The sequence below is a fragment of the Oncorhynchus keta genome, chromosome 22, assembly GCF_023373465.1.
Source record: "Oncorhynchus keta strain PuntledgeMale-10-30-2019 chromosome 22, Oket_V2, whole genome shotgun sequence".
Lineage (NCBI taxonomy): Eukaryota > Metazoa > Chordata > Actinopteri > Salmoniformes > Salmonidae > Oncorhynchus > Oncorhynchus keta.
Window position 1 is genome coordinate 27,198,359 of NC_068442.1, and position 17,029 is coordinate 27,215,387.

General features: G+C 43.1%; 1 protein-coding gene across 2 annotated transcripts in view; it reads left to right on the forward strand.

Annotated features, from left to right (window-relative positions):
* The window catches only part of hydin (HYDIN axonemal central pair apparatus protein), a 66,757-nt gene that overhangs the window by 29,322 nt on the left and 20,406 nt on the right, over window positions 1-17,029 (forward strand). For both annotated transcript variants that reach the window (XM_035798611.2, XM_035798612.2), the window contains exons 17-37: window positions 59-223; window positions 393-545; window positions 4,218-4,456; window positions 4,581-4,842; window positions 5,810-5,953; window positions 7,569-7,712; window positions 7,879-8,192; window positions 9,714-9,830; window positions 11,068-11,356; window positions 11,898-12,107; window positions 12,391-12,528; window positions 12,716-12,890; window positions 12,981-13,108; window positions 13,390-13,520; window positions 13,621-13,757; window positions 13,862-13,989; window positions 14,176-14,370; window positions 15,290-15,439; window positions 15,978-16,217; window positions 16,367-16,493; window positions 16,783-16,935. In XM_035798611.2, coding sequence (XP_035654504.1) covers window positions 59-223; window positions 393-545; window positions 4,218-4,456; window positions 4,581-4,842; window positions 5,810-5,953; window positions 7,569-7,712; window positions 7,879-8,192; window positions 9,714-9,830; window positions 11,068-11,356; window positions 11,898-12,107; window positions 12,391-12,528; window positions 12,716-12,890; window positions 12,981-13,108; window positions 13,390-13,520; window positions 13,621-13,757; window positions 13,862-13,989; window positions 14,176-14,370; window positions 15,290-15,439; window positions 15,978-16,217; window positions 16,367-16,493; window positions 16,783-16,935 — 3,739 coding nt within the window. The remainder of the gene's footprint in view (window positions 1-58; window positions 224-392; window positions 546-4,217; window positions 4,457-4,580; window positions 4,843-5,809; window positions 5,954-7,568; window positions 7,713-7,878; window positions 8,193-9,713; window positions 9,831-11,067; window positions 11,357-11,897; window positions 12,108-12,390; window positions 12,529-12,715; window positions 12,891-12,980; window positions 13,109-13,389; window positions 13,521-13,620; window positions 13,758-13,861; window positions 13,990-14,175; window positions 14,371-15,289; window positions 15,440-15,977; window positions 16,218-16,366; window positions 16,494-16,782; window positions 16,936-17,029) is intronic.

The following is a 17,029-nucleotide window of genomic DNA, read 5'->3' on the forward strand; positions in this document are numbered from 1 at the left end:
TTGGGTGTTTCAGTGCTTCAGGCATTTCTCTAACACTGTCTGTGGTCCCTCTCTCCAGGAGTATGAGGAGTACCCGTCTCTGCTCTACTCCAGTGCCCACCCACGAGGGGTCATTCAGCCCCACAGTGCTGTGGACATCCCCCTGGCTCTGCGGGCTAAGACTGTTGGCAGGCTTCAACAAACTGCACAGATTGCTATATTTGGGAAGAAGGAGCCTCCTCTGGTGAGTTCATATCTGTGCTAGTGTGTGTGTGTGTGTGTGTGTGTGTGTGTGTGTGTGTGTGTGTGTGTGTGTGTGTGTGTGTGTGTGTGTGTGTGTGTGTGTGTGTGTGTGTGTGTGTGTAGCCTTGCATTTATACCCCTGGTCCCTCTAATTTCTTGGAATTCCATAGAACCTGCAACTGTCCTGCATTGGGGAGGGTCCGGTAGTCCATGTGATGACCACAGAGGTGGCATTTGGCAGCATACCAGTTCTGACCGATGTCTCCAGAACACTGCAGCTCTCAAACCAGTCCCCGATACCAGCACGCTTTGTGGCTCAAATGGTGGGTCAAACTTAACAAGGGGAAATTCTCTCTCCCTTAAATTCTCTCTCCCATTGGCTCTGTTTACCTCTGCTCATTTTCTGATACATGCTGCCTCTGATTAATTTCTAACCTAATTCATTGTGTAATTAATTAGTTAATTGGTTGAATTCTTTGTTAGCTTTCTGGATTTATTTATTTATTTTATTTCACCTTTATTTAACCAGGTAGGATATCAGGCTGCCAGTGCAATCTAATCCCAATAGCAACTCATCAGACTTTTACATTTGCTCCATGACCCTTCCTTTATTACCGTGTTACATCTGTCCTCCTAAATCTTCATAGTCTTTACCAATAGGCACAAATTAGAAACATAACAATCAGAATTTCATCGTCTTCAATTAATTAATTCTGCAGACCTTTTGCGATAGATGGGGCTTTGTTTTCTCTCGCCTTAAGATGTTTTACACAGTAATGTGGGTTTGTTCTATTACACATACTGTACATTGTGTTACTAATGAATCCACTGAGTATAGTGTTTGCTCTGTCTCTATTTCTGTTTGATGCCTCTTTTTTGATTGGAACCCTGCTATGCTGGGGCCTTCTAGTACTGCAGTCTACACAAACACACACACACACACACACGCACACACACGCACACGCACACACACACACACATGGTATCTTGGATTGCGCTTAAATCCTTAAAGTGCAGTGCTGTGGAAATGAGCGAACACTCTTTTGTCCTCCAAGGCTAAAGAGATGTGTGTTGATAAGGCAGGCATTTTTATAGAGCAATTTCAAGCATCAATCGTTGGTGATTCTTCCAGAATTATATTAGAGTCGATCGATAGCATGGCAAAGAGCCAACCTACTGGGCACAGACGTCAGTTCACCATCTAGTTTTGATTTACATTTGGTTGAGTTGTCAACTAGCGTGAATCCAACAGGAAATCAAAAGAATTGTCGTCATGTCATTGGCTTAAGATTCAAAGTTGGGTGAAAAGAAATACGAAATTCCTTTACATTGATTACTTTTTTAAAAAAGATCAATGTCATCACAATGAATGTATTTGCTAAAATAACATGGAAACAACATTGATTCAACCAGTCTTTGCCCAGTGGGAAGTAATACTGGATAGCAAATAATGTGAAAGATTTCAAAACAAAGTATACATTCTATTTGTACTTTGTCATTAGTATATTCTAGACTGTTCATGATTGCACTATACTGTTCAATCTACTGAGTTTTGCAATGGTTTCCATTCTAAACCTCATTGGCTGTGTTTACACAGGCAGCCCAATTCTGATCTTTTTCCCAATCACATTAGATCTTTCACATCAGATCTTTTTCAGAGCTGATCTGCTTGGTCAAAATACCAATTAGTGAAAAAAAGATCAGAATTGGGCTGCCTGTGTTTAAATGCAGCATTTGACATGCCATGGTTCAAAACAATCAATTTTATTAAGCCTCTCTAATGAAAGTCTGAACTGATTATTGAAATTTCAGCTGGGTTGTTCTTCACTCAGTTCCCCATCTCAGCGAAGACACCCCTCCATGATCACCTTTGTATCGACCGGCGGCTCATCTCTCACTAGCTCTCTGCCACATAAAGCCTGAGAAAGTGAACTCTGACGCTCAGGCTGTGTTTACACAGGCAGACCAATTCTGATGTTTCTTTCACTAATTGGTCTTTTGACCAATCGTATCAGCTCTGAAAAACATCTGATGTGATTGGTCAAAAGACCAATTAGTGGAAAAAATATCAGATGACTCCAGAATTCACACAACGCTCACATGGATGGTTAGCGTGTGTCTTATATGTGAGGTGTACTGGATCATTCTTTCAAGGGCAGTTTACTCCCCTTTCTCTGCAGGTCTATCTGTAATGAGCTGACATCCCACTTTGAACTGCAAGTGAATATGAAATACACTGTAGTGTACACTCTTAGAAAAAAAGGTGCTATGTAGAACCTAAAAGGCTTCTTTGGCTGTCCCCATAGGAGAACCCTTTGAATAATCATTTTTGGTTGCAGGTGTTCCATGTCCAATCCTTTCTACAGAGGGTTCAACATGAAACCCAAAACTGTTCTACCTGGAACCAAAAATGGTTCTCCTATGGGGGCAGCCAAAGAACCCTTTTGGAACCATTTTTTTTGGGTTCCAAAAGAGTGTAGAGAGTCTATTAGAATATATTCATTATGACTAGACATCTTCCTACAAATCTACCCTCATTCTGTCTTACAGGCTGACAGAATATGTTTATGTCTGAATGATCGGTTGGTTCTACATGACTGCTAGTAACATTAAGATCTTCTGTCTCCAGCAGACCATGCTCTGTTCAATAAGGTCTCCTCCACACTCCAACACACACTGAAACTCCAATTAAATCCAGTGCATTGCACAATGTCAGTGTAAGGAAGTTGCATGTTGTAAAAAAAGTGAGTATTACTGCCCTTGCTTATCTAGTTTGTAGACTAGCGAGTTTGTTAGGTAAGATAAGGCCCCTGCAAACACTGAGCTCATTCAGGTTCTTTGGTTGCTGTTCAAAAGCAAACGTCATGATGGCAGTCAATTGTGATGATTCTGCTTAGTCCATGGAAGCATCCAGATAGTTGGATGATGCCTCCAGTGTGGTGGTGAAATAAAGCATCAGCAATCAGAAAGCCCAATCCAGTGTCCCAGAGCTGGATTCAGTCAGAATATCCCAATTAAAGCACTATGTGTATCAATCAGGATGCTGCTGCATGAATTGATTTTAGTCCTCTTTCAGCTAATAGCTAAGATATAGAGAGCTGCTGATGCACTTTGGGCTTATCTCCTGATGTGAACAAGGCTGAAGATGTGGTTGTAGAGAAGATTAATGTGTCTTCTTTTTAGATGAGTTCCTTATTGAATGTAAATTCATTCAAATCGATCAGAAATCTGTAATGGAGCAGAATAGGATGGGGAAAGTAGGTTTCTCATCTTTTTTTATTTAGATGAAACATACTTTCAGATAAAGATCCAATTCTCAAACTGAATTAGAAGGAAGGCTATTAGTGAAAAACAAGCACAGTGGAGTGATCCTTGTATCTATATCAACACAGCTTTTGGGCCGTTGATCTGATAAAACCTCAGCCTGTCTGTTATTGTTTCAATTAGCAGCTTCACATTCTCTGTAAAACTGATAGACGAGTGAGCTTCCCCACTGCAGCCTTCCTCTGCCTCCACCAGGCTACCAAGAGGCCCACAGATAAGACAGTATAAGTAGGGAAGAGACTGGAGGGAGCCCGGACATGCTATTACTACATGGCCTCTCATTCTAAAACACTGCATGGCTCTAGAGCCAGATAAGGTTCTGCTAAAGGTGTCAAATTGCTTCTTGTGTGCTGCCCTCGTTTTATTTCTCAATCTAAAGCACTCAGACACTCTGTAAGAATGGGCCAATAATAGAGTTTAATAGAACATATGATCTCTATTGGCCTAATCATAAAAGGGTTCAATGCCTGTTGTTGCCTTTGGCTAACCTCCTGGGTGTTTGGCTAACCTGAGGATGTTTAATCAAAATTACAAACATACTCTTACAAAGCCCCTCAGTGAATCTATCGTGCATTTGTTTTGGCTCACTGCATACTTTATACTGTATTCTTTTTCTATTACCACCTAAAATGTTAGAACCTATGTAACAGAGGTCCACTGTATTTTTCCAGGTGCGCAGCAGGTCTCTTTGGCGGGTGGAGCCAAGTGAGGGAGAGGTTCCACCCCAGGGGAAGCTGGAGCTGAGGCTAGTGGCTCACCTGGATGACACCCTGCATTTCCAGGACAAGCTGCACCTGTCCATCCAGAATAGTGAAACACACACCATCCCTTTTTCTGCTACTGGCAAGGGCACTACTATTGTCACCAACCGCCCTTTTGCCCCCAGTCTGGACTTGGGAGCTCATTTCAGGTAGGCATAGCTACGAGTGAGGAAATACTGAAAGTGCATACTTTACATATTCAATCAAGTCAGTCATTCAAATCATTTTTATTCTTTCCCCCTGAAACCTTGTCTTCTGTCCTCTCATCCCCAGCTCTGGTCCATGTCAGTACCATTTTAGAGTGACCAACCGAGGTCGCCGCTCCCACCAGCTGTACTGGACAACGGATGGGTACCCCCAGTTTCGCCGAAGAGTTCCCCCACCCGCCAACACAACCAGGGAGGGAAAGGGTCGCAGCTCCCTGGTACCCCCACCTGTAGATGGGCCAGTCTTCAGCCTGCACCCCATGCGTATGGAGCTGGCCCCGGGACACACTGCCGACATGGTGCTGGAGGGCTCCTCTGACTCTCCCAAGGTGGGAACATGAGACAATGGTTGAAAACACTCCTCTGTCAGACACAACCTAGATATTCAGTTGAGATCTAGAAACATACACACTCCCTCAAGATACACATACGGTAGGTATGCTTCTATGCGGATCATGCATTGTGTGTTTCATGGAAAAAATGCGTTGGAGTCGACATTGGCGACAATGTTCTTCCTCAACACCTAAAGTTGTTGAACTTTGAATAAATTATTACATTTTCTTCCCAAGACCTACTATGTTTCACCATATTATACCTTTATGAACTCCAGTTTGTTCAGCCAAACCAGTTCCATTTAGTGGAGCATTACCAGTGTTTGGTGATCGTAATCACAGCTGGTTATTAACATTTGCTAACATTTGAACAAACATGTGAAATACAGTCAGTGCACTCTTAGCTAGCATATTAGATCACGACACAGGGGGTTCAAGGTTGAATTCTACAGAGATAAAGGTGTAGAATCTTCCCAAAGTAACACTGCCCGGTATAAAGGTTGTGTTAGCAGTTGATGTTATTCTTCAATAACACAGGCCTCAAAGCAAATCAGTGGTAGAAAAATAGGTTTATTCAATGAGAAAAAAAATCAACGTTGTTATGTTGGGAAGTAGATGACAGTTGTTCTTTCTTCTCTGTCCTCAGGTGGTTAACCTTGTGGTTAACTAATTAGATTTCCTTGCAGTAAAATTGGGCCAATGGTCAAGTACCAAGTATCCTGTTTCAGGTTCAATGTATAGACCATTCGAACCAATGAGAACTTGCCACATGTAGCTATGAGTCCAGGACTGAAACCCCTACACAGATTCTAAACAGATGTTGAACTGAAAAACAGCTATTTCCATTGATCGTTAATTCCCTATTGACCTCTAGTCCACTGTGTTGTGTATTATCTTAAAATATTCTTACAGTTGTCTTGAGTTAATGGGATGTGTGAACTGAATACCTGTGTTTCTAACCCAGGTGGTCCGAGAGAGGCTGGTGTGTCACGCCATCCTAGGTCACCAGAGTGGGAAGGAGCGCATCATGACAGTGGACGTCACATGTCGGTTTGTCTCACCCATCCTGGACATCTCCTCCCAGCAGCTCAGCTTCTATGTGGAGAAGGTGTGTGACACCAATCACCCATCACCCACATTTGCTGCCTCTCTGCTCACAATGCAAGTGCATCGAAGCCTTAGTGCATGGAATTCTTCTCATAAGCTTCTACAGTCATGGTGTAGCCATCCATGCCCAATGACACATATTTCATAATGCTTGCAGTGTTTCCCCTATATGCATTTAGCAGCGGCGTACCATCACTGCTAAATCATGGCCGCCACTGTAAAAAATGTTTTATATATAATGTAGCTGTATAGATGTATGCCACAGGATGACCCCGTCCGCCGCCCCGCAGGAAGACCCATCCCCCCTACTAACTCTGTCAGCGCTGCTGAAAAAAATCCTATGGGAAACACTGGCTTGAAACATTAGACCTCACATCAGTCATTTGTTCATTGAAGGCATTCAGTGTTCAGCAGATCAATGATTGAGTTCTGTTGAGACATTGTGTTTATTCGATGTTCTCCAGCTCCAGTGTCAGGAGTCCATTGCTCCATGAAGCTGGATCATAGTGATTATCTCCTAAGGAAATTAAACTGTATACTTCTGCACCAGTACGTTCCTGATTTATGATGTGAAGATGGCAATGGTTCTGACAGAGCACAAAGCTTTGCCCCAGATTATGTTAGTGTAACCAATAATATATGGACCCAGTGGACATGAGAGGAAGTTGTTGACCAGAGGGGTTCGGCTCAAATCCAAAATTAGTCCACTTATTGCAGTATGCTTAAACCTGAATACACATTATGCCTATTGGATGATGAACTTGGGTTTAAGCTATTTTCAAGGATTCTATGGGGATAGCAAAAAGCACTTTGCACTCTCCATCTCATATCATCAGAATGATTGAATTCTGAATGAGAGAAAGAATGAGGCGTCACCTCTATCATCATAATGAAACTATTTTACTTTTATTATCACCAGCACAAACTCTATTGCAATGTTTGTATTAACGCCCCTTTTCATGCTGAACCTGTGCATATTTTTACACATACCGAACATCTCCTGGAAGCTGCTTTCAGGTTCTGTTGCTGATCAGCCTTTCAGAAATAAAAATAATAATTTATTTCAGTGGAATTCATTTATCTGACTCTGTCCCATTCATCTATGTGTTGACAGCCTTTCCTCTAGATTTACAGGCTGCTTGTGCAGCAGACTTCTCCGGGATAAAGCAATTAGAGAGAGGGAAATGGAATGGGGGAAGGAATGGAGAGGGAGAGGGAGAGGGGGGGAAAGGAATGGGTAAGGAGAGACAGCAAGAAATAAAGGGATAAGAAATGCAGTAGAGTTGAGAGGAGGAGGGAGAGAGGCTGAGAATGAATTGCAGATGTATAAGGCCTGCTGTAAATTGTGTTGCCCACACAAGAAAGTGATGGATAGAGATTATAGATTGAGTTATTTCTGCTTTGCTTAACCTTTAAGAAGTTATTAACTACAGGGCAGCTTTTATATGGGCATTATAGTCAATTGACTTCCAGTCTCTAGAGTTTACTGTATTGAATACCAGTAGTTACTCTTAACTTATTTAATTCATCTTCCCAATCAGTCTTATCTTTCATTTTCTAATGTGTGTTTATGTGTTAGAATTCTAAACGTGTGACTGTTGGTGCCCCCACTGCAGGCTCCAGGTGTCTCACTGCTTCCTCTCTACCAAAAGCTGCTCCTGAGGAATGTGTCGTCTCTGGCCCTCTCTCTGCAGCTCACTCTGGCTGAGCCCTTTGGTCTGTCTGACCACGATGGTGATCACACATGTGTCACTTCTAAGGTACATCTTTCTGCAGGCAGTACTTGTACAATACATCGCAGGGATTATAGCCTTGGTTCATATATAACATAATCTGACACGTTTGATTATTTAAATTTTTTAGGTGGGTATCTGTACCTAGTATTGAGGGGCAGGTACCATATTATGTCCATGTCTCTGTTGGTAGACTTTGGTACTGGCTGTAGGAGTGCAGACGGAGCAGTGGGTACGCTTCGATCCCTTATACCGCCAGGACAGTATCACGCGGGTGGCTGAGGAGGTACTGGAGGTGCGCTACTCAGACCATCCTCAGCAGGACACGGTGGGCCTGAGGGGAGAGGTCCACTTCCCCAACCTGCACTTCTCAAGTGCGGCTCTGGACTTTGGCTGTGTACTGAACCACACCGAGGTTCAGCACCAGCTCACCATGACCAACTGCAGCCCTCTGTCTGTGTCCTACCACTGGGCCTTCCTGGTCGACCAGCTACAGTACAATATCAGGTAGAGAGCCTAGTCCACCTCAACAACGTCACTGTTAGACTTGTTTAGCCACCATCCCTGGGAAAGAAAACTTAAGATTTAAGCAGAGAATATCCCTGACCTTTGTATGTGTATTCCTAAACACTTCATTACCTTCCCTATATTGGATGGCATATTGTTATAAATATTTGGGGATATTGTTTATTGTGGTTCCACCGTTTATTTGAGATTCTATTGAGGCATAGGAGGGCTCCACTTTTCATGTAGTTCCAGGAGGGGACAGATGGTGCAGAAGCCGCTGGCAAATCCGAGGAAAGGAACTCCTTATTAAGAATCCATTTAATCAAGCTGTTCATTTCCCCTTCAACTGAAAAGATGCTGAGCATCAGACTGCTCATCAAGCCACTTTCCTTCCTCCTAAGAGGCTGATACGAAGTTCCACTCCTGTAAACTGTGTGTTTGAAATGTGTAAGCACATACCATACTGTACTGTACTGGAATGGCCACCTCTGGGATTATGGATTTAAAGTTGTCTGAGATGGGAAAAGCAAGATGATTGCACCTTTAGTAAAGCCAAATCCAGCCATTCTCTAAGGAAACCAACAGGAAAATATTTATCTGAGACGCTTCAATAAAAAGTTTGATCTACTGACGGTGCACACGTATTGCTATTTTCATCTACATCTCTACCTTGGCAGCCATTCCTTGGATCCATCTTGAGAACACAATGTACACCAGTCCAAAAGCCTGTCCTTGGAAGTGGCTACTCAGCACCACACTCCCTTAATCTCCTAACACCAGTCAAGAAGGGATCCAATCTGTTACACAACAACTCTTTGGCTACTATTTCAAGCTATCTATTTTGAGGGAATATGAACCTCAAGCAGCTCCACAATATGGAGTTGCCTTCAGTAGATATCAGTTCATTATGCACCGAGATATATAGACTCCATATCAATGATGTCCTGCTTTTTGTGATCACAGCAGGGTTTCTGTAGTGTGTACAGATATTAGATTTTCTGCAAAATAATTTGATTGTAGAAATTATTATAAGTTAACTAGAAAATAAAAAATACTACACTCTAAGCACTCAAAGTAGTCAATGCCCATGTTGGCTCTGATGTTAAATCTGAGCTGTCAATACAGCTCCAATCTCTGGCAGCGTATTGTTGAGTTTTTATAGTTTTTAATTGTTCTTCAGCTGCTGCCATGTCCTGCCTCAGAGGAATCAATAGTGCTGTACGTGGGGCTAAAGTGCAGGCCAGTGAAGATTTATCACCCAGCCTCCTGCTTTTCATTTCTCCAGACCCACCCCCTTAGAAGTGGATGACCCTTCCTATCAATATTCACTTGGTTTATACAATGCATAGGCCAACCTGCTAATTAAATACCTATCAGTAATTCAATCATTGGTGATCCTGCTATTATTATTGTACCATTTTCATCCGCTTAGCTAACTGATTTATGGTGTATATGTTTCTGACGGACAGTTTGCCTTGCTGTCCATTTCTGATTTGGTGCTGATATATTTCACTTCCCCAGGTTTCCTGAGCAGACCAACATGAGTGAGGGAAGAGTGACCACACATGAGGAGGAGAGGGATACGCGATGGGACCTGTCCAAAAATAGAAACATTGACATCAGAGTTGACTCAAACAGGTCTGATCCTGCCGTTCACCAAGCTCCAGCACTTGCACCCTGTATCTGAATAGAATGAGCAATATAATGTATTTACATCATGCCAACATATAGAGAGATATTTGAGATCAGAGATTCACAGCAGGCTTATTTCATACGATAGTGGCCGCATATGGAATCCAATTTTTGTAACTTTACATTAACTGGAAATAATTCCAAATGGTTGAAGAACTGGATTGTCAGCATCTAGCCCAATTATAGCAGAGTATAATAATTTCAGGCATCTCCCATGAGGGTCTTCACTTCAGACAATCTTTGAAAAGGCATTGGGCTTCGTGGGGTACATTAACAATAAAAAAAAAAAATCTACATTTCTCTCTGCTGACAGTTTTGTGTAATTGAAATGTTATTTGTTCCAGAAACTTCTGAGGTGTCTGGGGATTAGTGTGATGGAATGTCAGCACATACACACACTCGTGCACAGACACATACATGCACACACACACACGCACACACACGCACACACACACACACACACACACACACACACACACACACACACACACACACACACACACACACACACACACACACACACACACACACACACACACACACACACACACACACACACACACAAATGCTTACAAATGAGAGCAATTGGACAAGATAGAAAGCTTAAAATCCTATATTGTATAGTGAGACAAAATATGGTGGTTCCTCCTGACAGTGGTCCTCTGGGGTATATTAATTTAACCTGTTACATTATCTTTGCTGGTGGCACGAACTGCCATAGAATTCCCCATACAACACTGCCCCCTGCTGTTACTCCTCAGAACACCTACTCTTACTATAGTCTGCAGGCGTGACCTGCTTTGTCTCTTTCATCACCATGTCTCCTTCTATTTTGTATCTCTGTATGTATCTGTGTGTTTCTCTATGTCGCCATTTCACTACATTTCTCTCAATGTGCATGTCTGTCTCTCATTTTTTATCTGGCAACATCTGTCCGGTCCCCTTTCTTGCAAAATATGTTTTCAGTCCATTGGAGCATTTTTATTAAAATGCCATTAATTAATTAGCATTCTGTAAGGAATTAACCTCATGGAAGTACCATGCGTGTAGCTACCGATTACTTTGTTAATGTGTCTGTTAATTGGATCCCTTACTTGATCCAAGATTAAATATCCAGTGAGTTGTCTTTATTACAGTTCAATACTGTAGATATAACATAACACATTATATACTTATTCTTCAGGGAAATTGAGGTTCCCAAACTGTTCCTGGATGAGAAGGTGGAGGACGAGAAGGGAGACCAAGAGAATGAGACTAAGGAGGGTAAGGGCTCTCCCAAAGATCTCCTGTCAGCTCCAGTCACCCTCACTCTCATCACAGAGGGGAGGAAGAGCCAGGGGCGAGGCAGCTACAACCCCAGCAGACAGGAGATCAACAGGACCTCATCAGCACAGTGGCCAGACAGTACTGATCAGAACACAGGCACAGCATGCCGCACTACCAAGGACCATCCCAGTGTTGGAGTGGAGGAGGTACAGTACACACTATCAGGTGCCCAGCTGATAAGCTTTCTTCTCTGTTTTGGTAAGATGGAGTTTTGGCCTTCCATGGTGACATCACCAGGTGGTACATTAATTAATAGACTAATACGAAAGAGTTCCGAACCTCTCTGCCAATAACAGCTAGTTTTCAGTTTCCCCCTTCCCTCCCCACCCAGACCAGACAGTCCTAGCAGAATTCTTGTTTGAGAAATTGATCTTTGCTAAGAAGCTATTTTCGTTTATTTTTCACCATTTTAATTGAAATCAGTCACTGTAAGGTACTTAATTGTTACTCAGAAATAATTTAATATTGAGATAAAATGGCTGCATTGGACCAACAGAGAACATTGTTGAATTGAATTACAGTATTGTATCAAAGTTTCTCACCTCTTTATCAACTATTCCTTTGTGCATCCCCTACCCTCTCACTATTGTTCTATCCATATGTCCTTGCCTTTCTCTATCGGTCTATCATTTTTCTGACCTACTGTGTACCTCCTTATATGTCTCTCCTCTTCTCTCCTTGATGCAGGTGTTTGATATCCTACCTATATATGGGGTGCTGCAGCCAGGTGAAAGCCAGCTGGTGTCCTTCTCCTTTTACGGTCATGCTGACATCAGTGGTCAGGTTCTGGCTCTGTGTGAGGTCGAGGAGGGCCCCACATATGAAATCACACTCAAAGGAGAGGCTTCAGTAGTCACCTACAGCCTGAACAGAACAGAGATAGACTTTGGCCTTCAGGTATTTGTACTATGGTCACCCTGAGGCTGTGTTAGTTGAGTCCAGTTCACTTGTGAAGGATAGAGATATCTGTGTTGGCTTTCTTTGCTTGTGTTTTTCATTCGTCCCTGTTTGGGTATGCAATGAATGCACTCAAGGCAATTGTCATTGATATTCAAACAAGGACTTATTGATTTTTTTATTTTTAAAGGAGTGAATCAGCAGAATCTTATCCTTGCGGGTTCAGCATACATTGTTTGGATCCATTCCCGCTCTTCTTCTTCTTCCCTTCTTTCTCCTGCAGTTGTTTGACCATGTGGCCGAGGCAGAGATCACCCTGAGGAACACAGGGAAGGTGGGCTTTCAGTTCAGTGCTCTTTTGGGGGAGAAGGATGTGTGTGAGGACCCTCGGCCTGGACATCCCCTGGTCATCCCCAGAATGGTGAGACAGCCCACAGCACAGGGGATCCCTCCCTTTTACAGTCTGCTTTCTCTACCAATCCTTTAGTGTAACTACATACACCCTTTATGGAGTTACTTTCAAGGGATTTTGGCAGAGCCAGATGAACTTGTGGATACCATTTTTATGTATTTTATGTAACCCTTTGTTTGTCTCTCATTACTCAAAGGGTTACATTGAGGCGAATGCAGAGCAGAAGCTTTCAGTGTACTATCTCCCTGGGGTCCCTGAGGTCTTCCACAAGACTTTCCAGCTGCAGGTGGCTTTCTTTGAGCCAGAGAGCCTCACTCTCAGAGGAGAGGGCATCTTCCCCAGGGTGTGCCTGGACCTACCCAGAGAGCTCAGTATGTGCCTTTGGTCATTGTGGAGGTCTATCGCGATACTCTAAAACTGTTTTGTTGCAGTGTGTAACTCGCTATTCTTGTATTGTGTAGATGATGAGAGGTATACTGCAGTGGTGAAGGAGGCCAAGGAGGCTCTGGAGGAGGACAGGAGGGATGTGGGCATCAGCCGGCCTGCTACTGGAAATGGCCTCCTGTCAGACAAGGACTACATCCCTACAGTCAGTACCTACTGTATCACAATCACTCAGCACTTTCACCTTGATTCATGTACAGTGCATTTGGAAAGTATTCAGACCCTTGACTTTTTCCACATTTTGTTACATTACAGCCTTATTCTAAAATGTATTAAAATGTTTTTTTTTTTTACATAGATCTCACCATTATGATTGTCTTCATAAGACGAAACAAAGCTAATATGTTCAGTTTGTATGGCAGACATGATACCTGTGCTGTGTGGACAGATGTGTGTGAAAATTGATTTCTGTCTCTCTGTGTGCAGTATGATGCCCTGCTGCAGATGGAGGTAGAGAGGCTCTTGGTGAAACAGAATGCCATGGCTGTTGAGAACAGACAAGTGGGTAATAGAGACACACCTGCGTCTACTAGCAAGTGGCGCAAGAAGCTTAGCAGGTAGGCTCACATGCAAATGCACCATCTCTCCTCCATGGCTATGCATACTGTATATGTGACTCATTACTGAAAGTGGGATCTCATTGTGTCTCATGTTTAGATTCCTCCTACCGGAGTACACACTGGATTTTGGCTATGTGATCCATGGTAGTGTTCCTAACCACATAGTCAAAGTGACAAACACTGGACCCATGTCTGTGTCCTTCCGGGCTGACCGCCGCCCACTCACAGGCACAGGTAGGTTCTCCAGTATTCCTTAAAGTAGCTACATATGGAGCTGTGTGGCTGTTTGGGGAATATTATGGATCATTTTTAACAATAGATTTGTTTTTTTTGTCCAGGATTTGTTGTAGAGCTGGATAGAGTAAAGAATCTGCCATATTGTGAGACTGAGACCTTTGAAGTGAAGTTTGACCCACGTGGAGCAAATCTGAATTTAGGGGAGATCAACACTGTCATGCCTATACAGGTACAGCAGGGAAACTGTACCTTTAGTTCTCTACTTCATTATATCCTATTTATTTTCTTTAGCTTCTTGAGTGTATTTTAAGTTTTATTGTTTTTCCACCACATTAAATATTTAGACCCATCTTTTTTAAAGTCAAACAGGCTGAATGTGCCATGGTGTCATTATGCTGTGTGTTGTGATTACCAGGTGGTTGGGGGCCCTGTAGTGCAGGTCCATCTGTGTGCCGTAGTTACCATGCCCTCCCTCACAGTCTCCACGGATACGCTGCAGTTTGACAGCATCCAGTGTGGGCTGTGTCAGGTAACCACCGTCCAGCTGTTCAACCCCGAGCCTGTCCCCTGTGAGTGGAGCATCGCAGAGGAGCAACGGCCCAGGAAGAAGGTACACTACCCAACTTATGCACCAATATACTGTACTCTATTGCCTCCTGCTATTTTAGATACTTGTGCTTTTGAACCTTTTACTGCAGTGGGCTAAATCAGGGTCACACAGAGTGTTTCTTGGTAGTCTTAAAATCTAATTTGAAGCAAAAGTATACACCTCACACACATGGTTATGGACTTAGAAAAAGCAGACAAGTACCATGTTAGATACAGAGTTGAAATGTGTTACATTTTGAGTTTGCATCCCAATATTACACTTTATATACATCACAGAATACTGAAATGTAACAAAACCGTTTAAATAGAAACATCGGATTTTCAGCGTTGTATTTTATGAATACAACATATTAAAAACATTCCACCTGTGAGGCCACTAGAGGGCGATTTGGTCATTTGACTGCAGGATAAGTCAAACGGTAGGCAGCAACACTGTAGAGTAAAAAAGAACATGACCTTCAAATAGAGTGTGTTTAACCTAAATGATGTGCTGTTACCGTTAACACAAATAGCTAACTAAGTGCATTTTTGTTCATTATCTCGTGTTTTATGATGGATTAAAGCTTTTAAAATGGGATATTAAGGGCATTAGCTGCAAGGCTTTGGCTCATTTTTCTTCTTGTCCTGTGTCTTCAGAGGATAATTATAGACCCCAGGCCCCACACTGAGTCTAATGAGGGGCAGTCAAGCTCATCTCATTCATATTTTGGGCTTTATCTTTACCAATAAGACGTCCTAGTATTACAGAACATACCGACATCATGATACATATATTCCTCTTCAGTAATGAAGTTATCCACATAGTTATTAATTTGGGATTCTCTAATTAGTCTAGGGTATAGATATTGTATCTCTGTTATTTATGACCTGTTAATAATTGTTAAAAACTCAAGGAATATGTGTCTATGGCCTGTGTGTAGATTGACAAACATGTCCCCCTCCACCTGAGACGGAAGGCCAGATTGGAACAGTGTCCTCCTCCAGTGGTATTTGAAATGCTACCTTCAACAGGCGTGCTGTATCCTGGAGATAGAGTCAACGTCCAGGTCAAATTCAGCCCAGCCGAGGGGGTAAGGAAGACCAGGGGCCCATAACATTTCAATATATTTAAGCTGTCATGACTACAAGGAACACTGTTCTCTCATAATGACAGAAACAGTTTGACCCTGTCTCTGTCTCTTGTCTGTTCTGTTAACACTGCATGTTCACATTTGCACAATATTTCCAGAGCTCATCTTTCTCATGAATGATGGAGTCAGGTTGAGCTGGGAGATACAGATAAGAGACTAGACTCACAGAGGGCATTATCTCTCTCTGCTACAGTATGGATCTCCTCCATCAGATACACACACACCACACACACCCCAATGACAGGTCTGCTGCCTTAGAGTCTTGATGGTGTCTCATGGAGATTAGCTGAACTAAACTAAAAGCTTGGTGAAGCCTCTACAGTACATGACTTGTTGGTCTAAGTAATGTTCTAGAGTCCGGGAAAGACACACCACAGGGATTACTGCGAGAGAGACTGTTGGCTGGGCTGCAGATGGTGTCTGGTTGCTTCCTTGGGATGTACTGTAACTGTCATCTTGGCTGTGTTGTTCGCCATAGAGGGCGTACAGCCAGAGGCTGGTGGTGTCAGTGGCCCAAAGCACCCAGAGGATGTTGCTGCTGGCCCAGGGGCAGGGAGAGGAGCCCCAGCTGGAGTTCTCCTCCTCTGTGCTGGAGCTGGGACCCACCCTGCCATTCAGTGCTGGAGAGGAGGCTGAAGTGATCGTACGGAACCCCTGCCCCTTTCCCATTGAGTTCTACTCCCTGGAGTTTGACAAGAAATACCTGGAGGAAGATAAGGTGAAATCAATTGACTGCCTCTAATGGTGCACTCTGGAAGACGTGGTTCTTTTAACTCATTAAGTTATCTCCTTTGTTCCGTTTCTGTTTTCGTACCTTTCAAGAACTAAAAAAGAATGTTTGGATTTAATTTCTCCCTCTTTCTTAAGATTCTGCGTATGATGAAGGGCTATGATGTCCAGAACGTCCTGCTGTTGCCCCCACGCGCCCCAGGAGAGTCACTACCTCCTGAGATAATCGACTATTACAATGAACATAACTGTGAAGAGGAGGATGGTAGGTCTGCTCTGCAGTGGAACCACACTCTCATTCTGCAACCAGACTGTTCAATTATCTCTTATCAGGATGGATAAGACATATCTACAAAATGGGAGCCTCTGCAGAGCAGTAGATTAATATTTACTGATGGCTTACTTATTTAGAGGTCATGTATAATCCATAGGGGTGAGATCTGGGACTTACTGTGTAAAGGGCATAGTTTGAGCTACAGTGTAAGCTTTGATTTGATCTGGGATCATCTGTAATGGAAGTTCTCACTGACGCAGAGCTTTGTCTGGTTTCCCAGAGTCCAAGGCTAGCTACCCTAAAGATGAGGAGGCATCTGAGGCAGGGGACAAGGGAGAGCAGGAGGAGGAGCTAGCCACCCCACCCCTTCCAGAACGACTCGTGGAGGAGGAGAAAGAGGCAGCTCCCTCCAAGGATGGGACTCCATGTGGAGGTACTGAACAAGACCAAATATATAACATTAACATCACAACACTCAGAACAGTACAGATTACCTTGAAGAAACAGACAGAATAGCTGAACAGCTC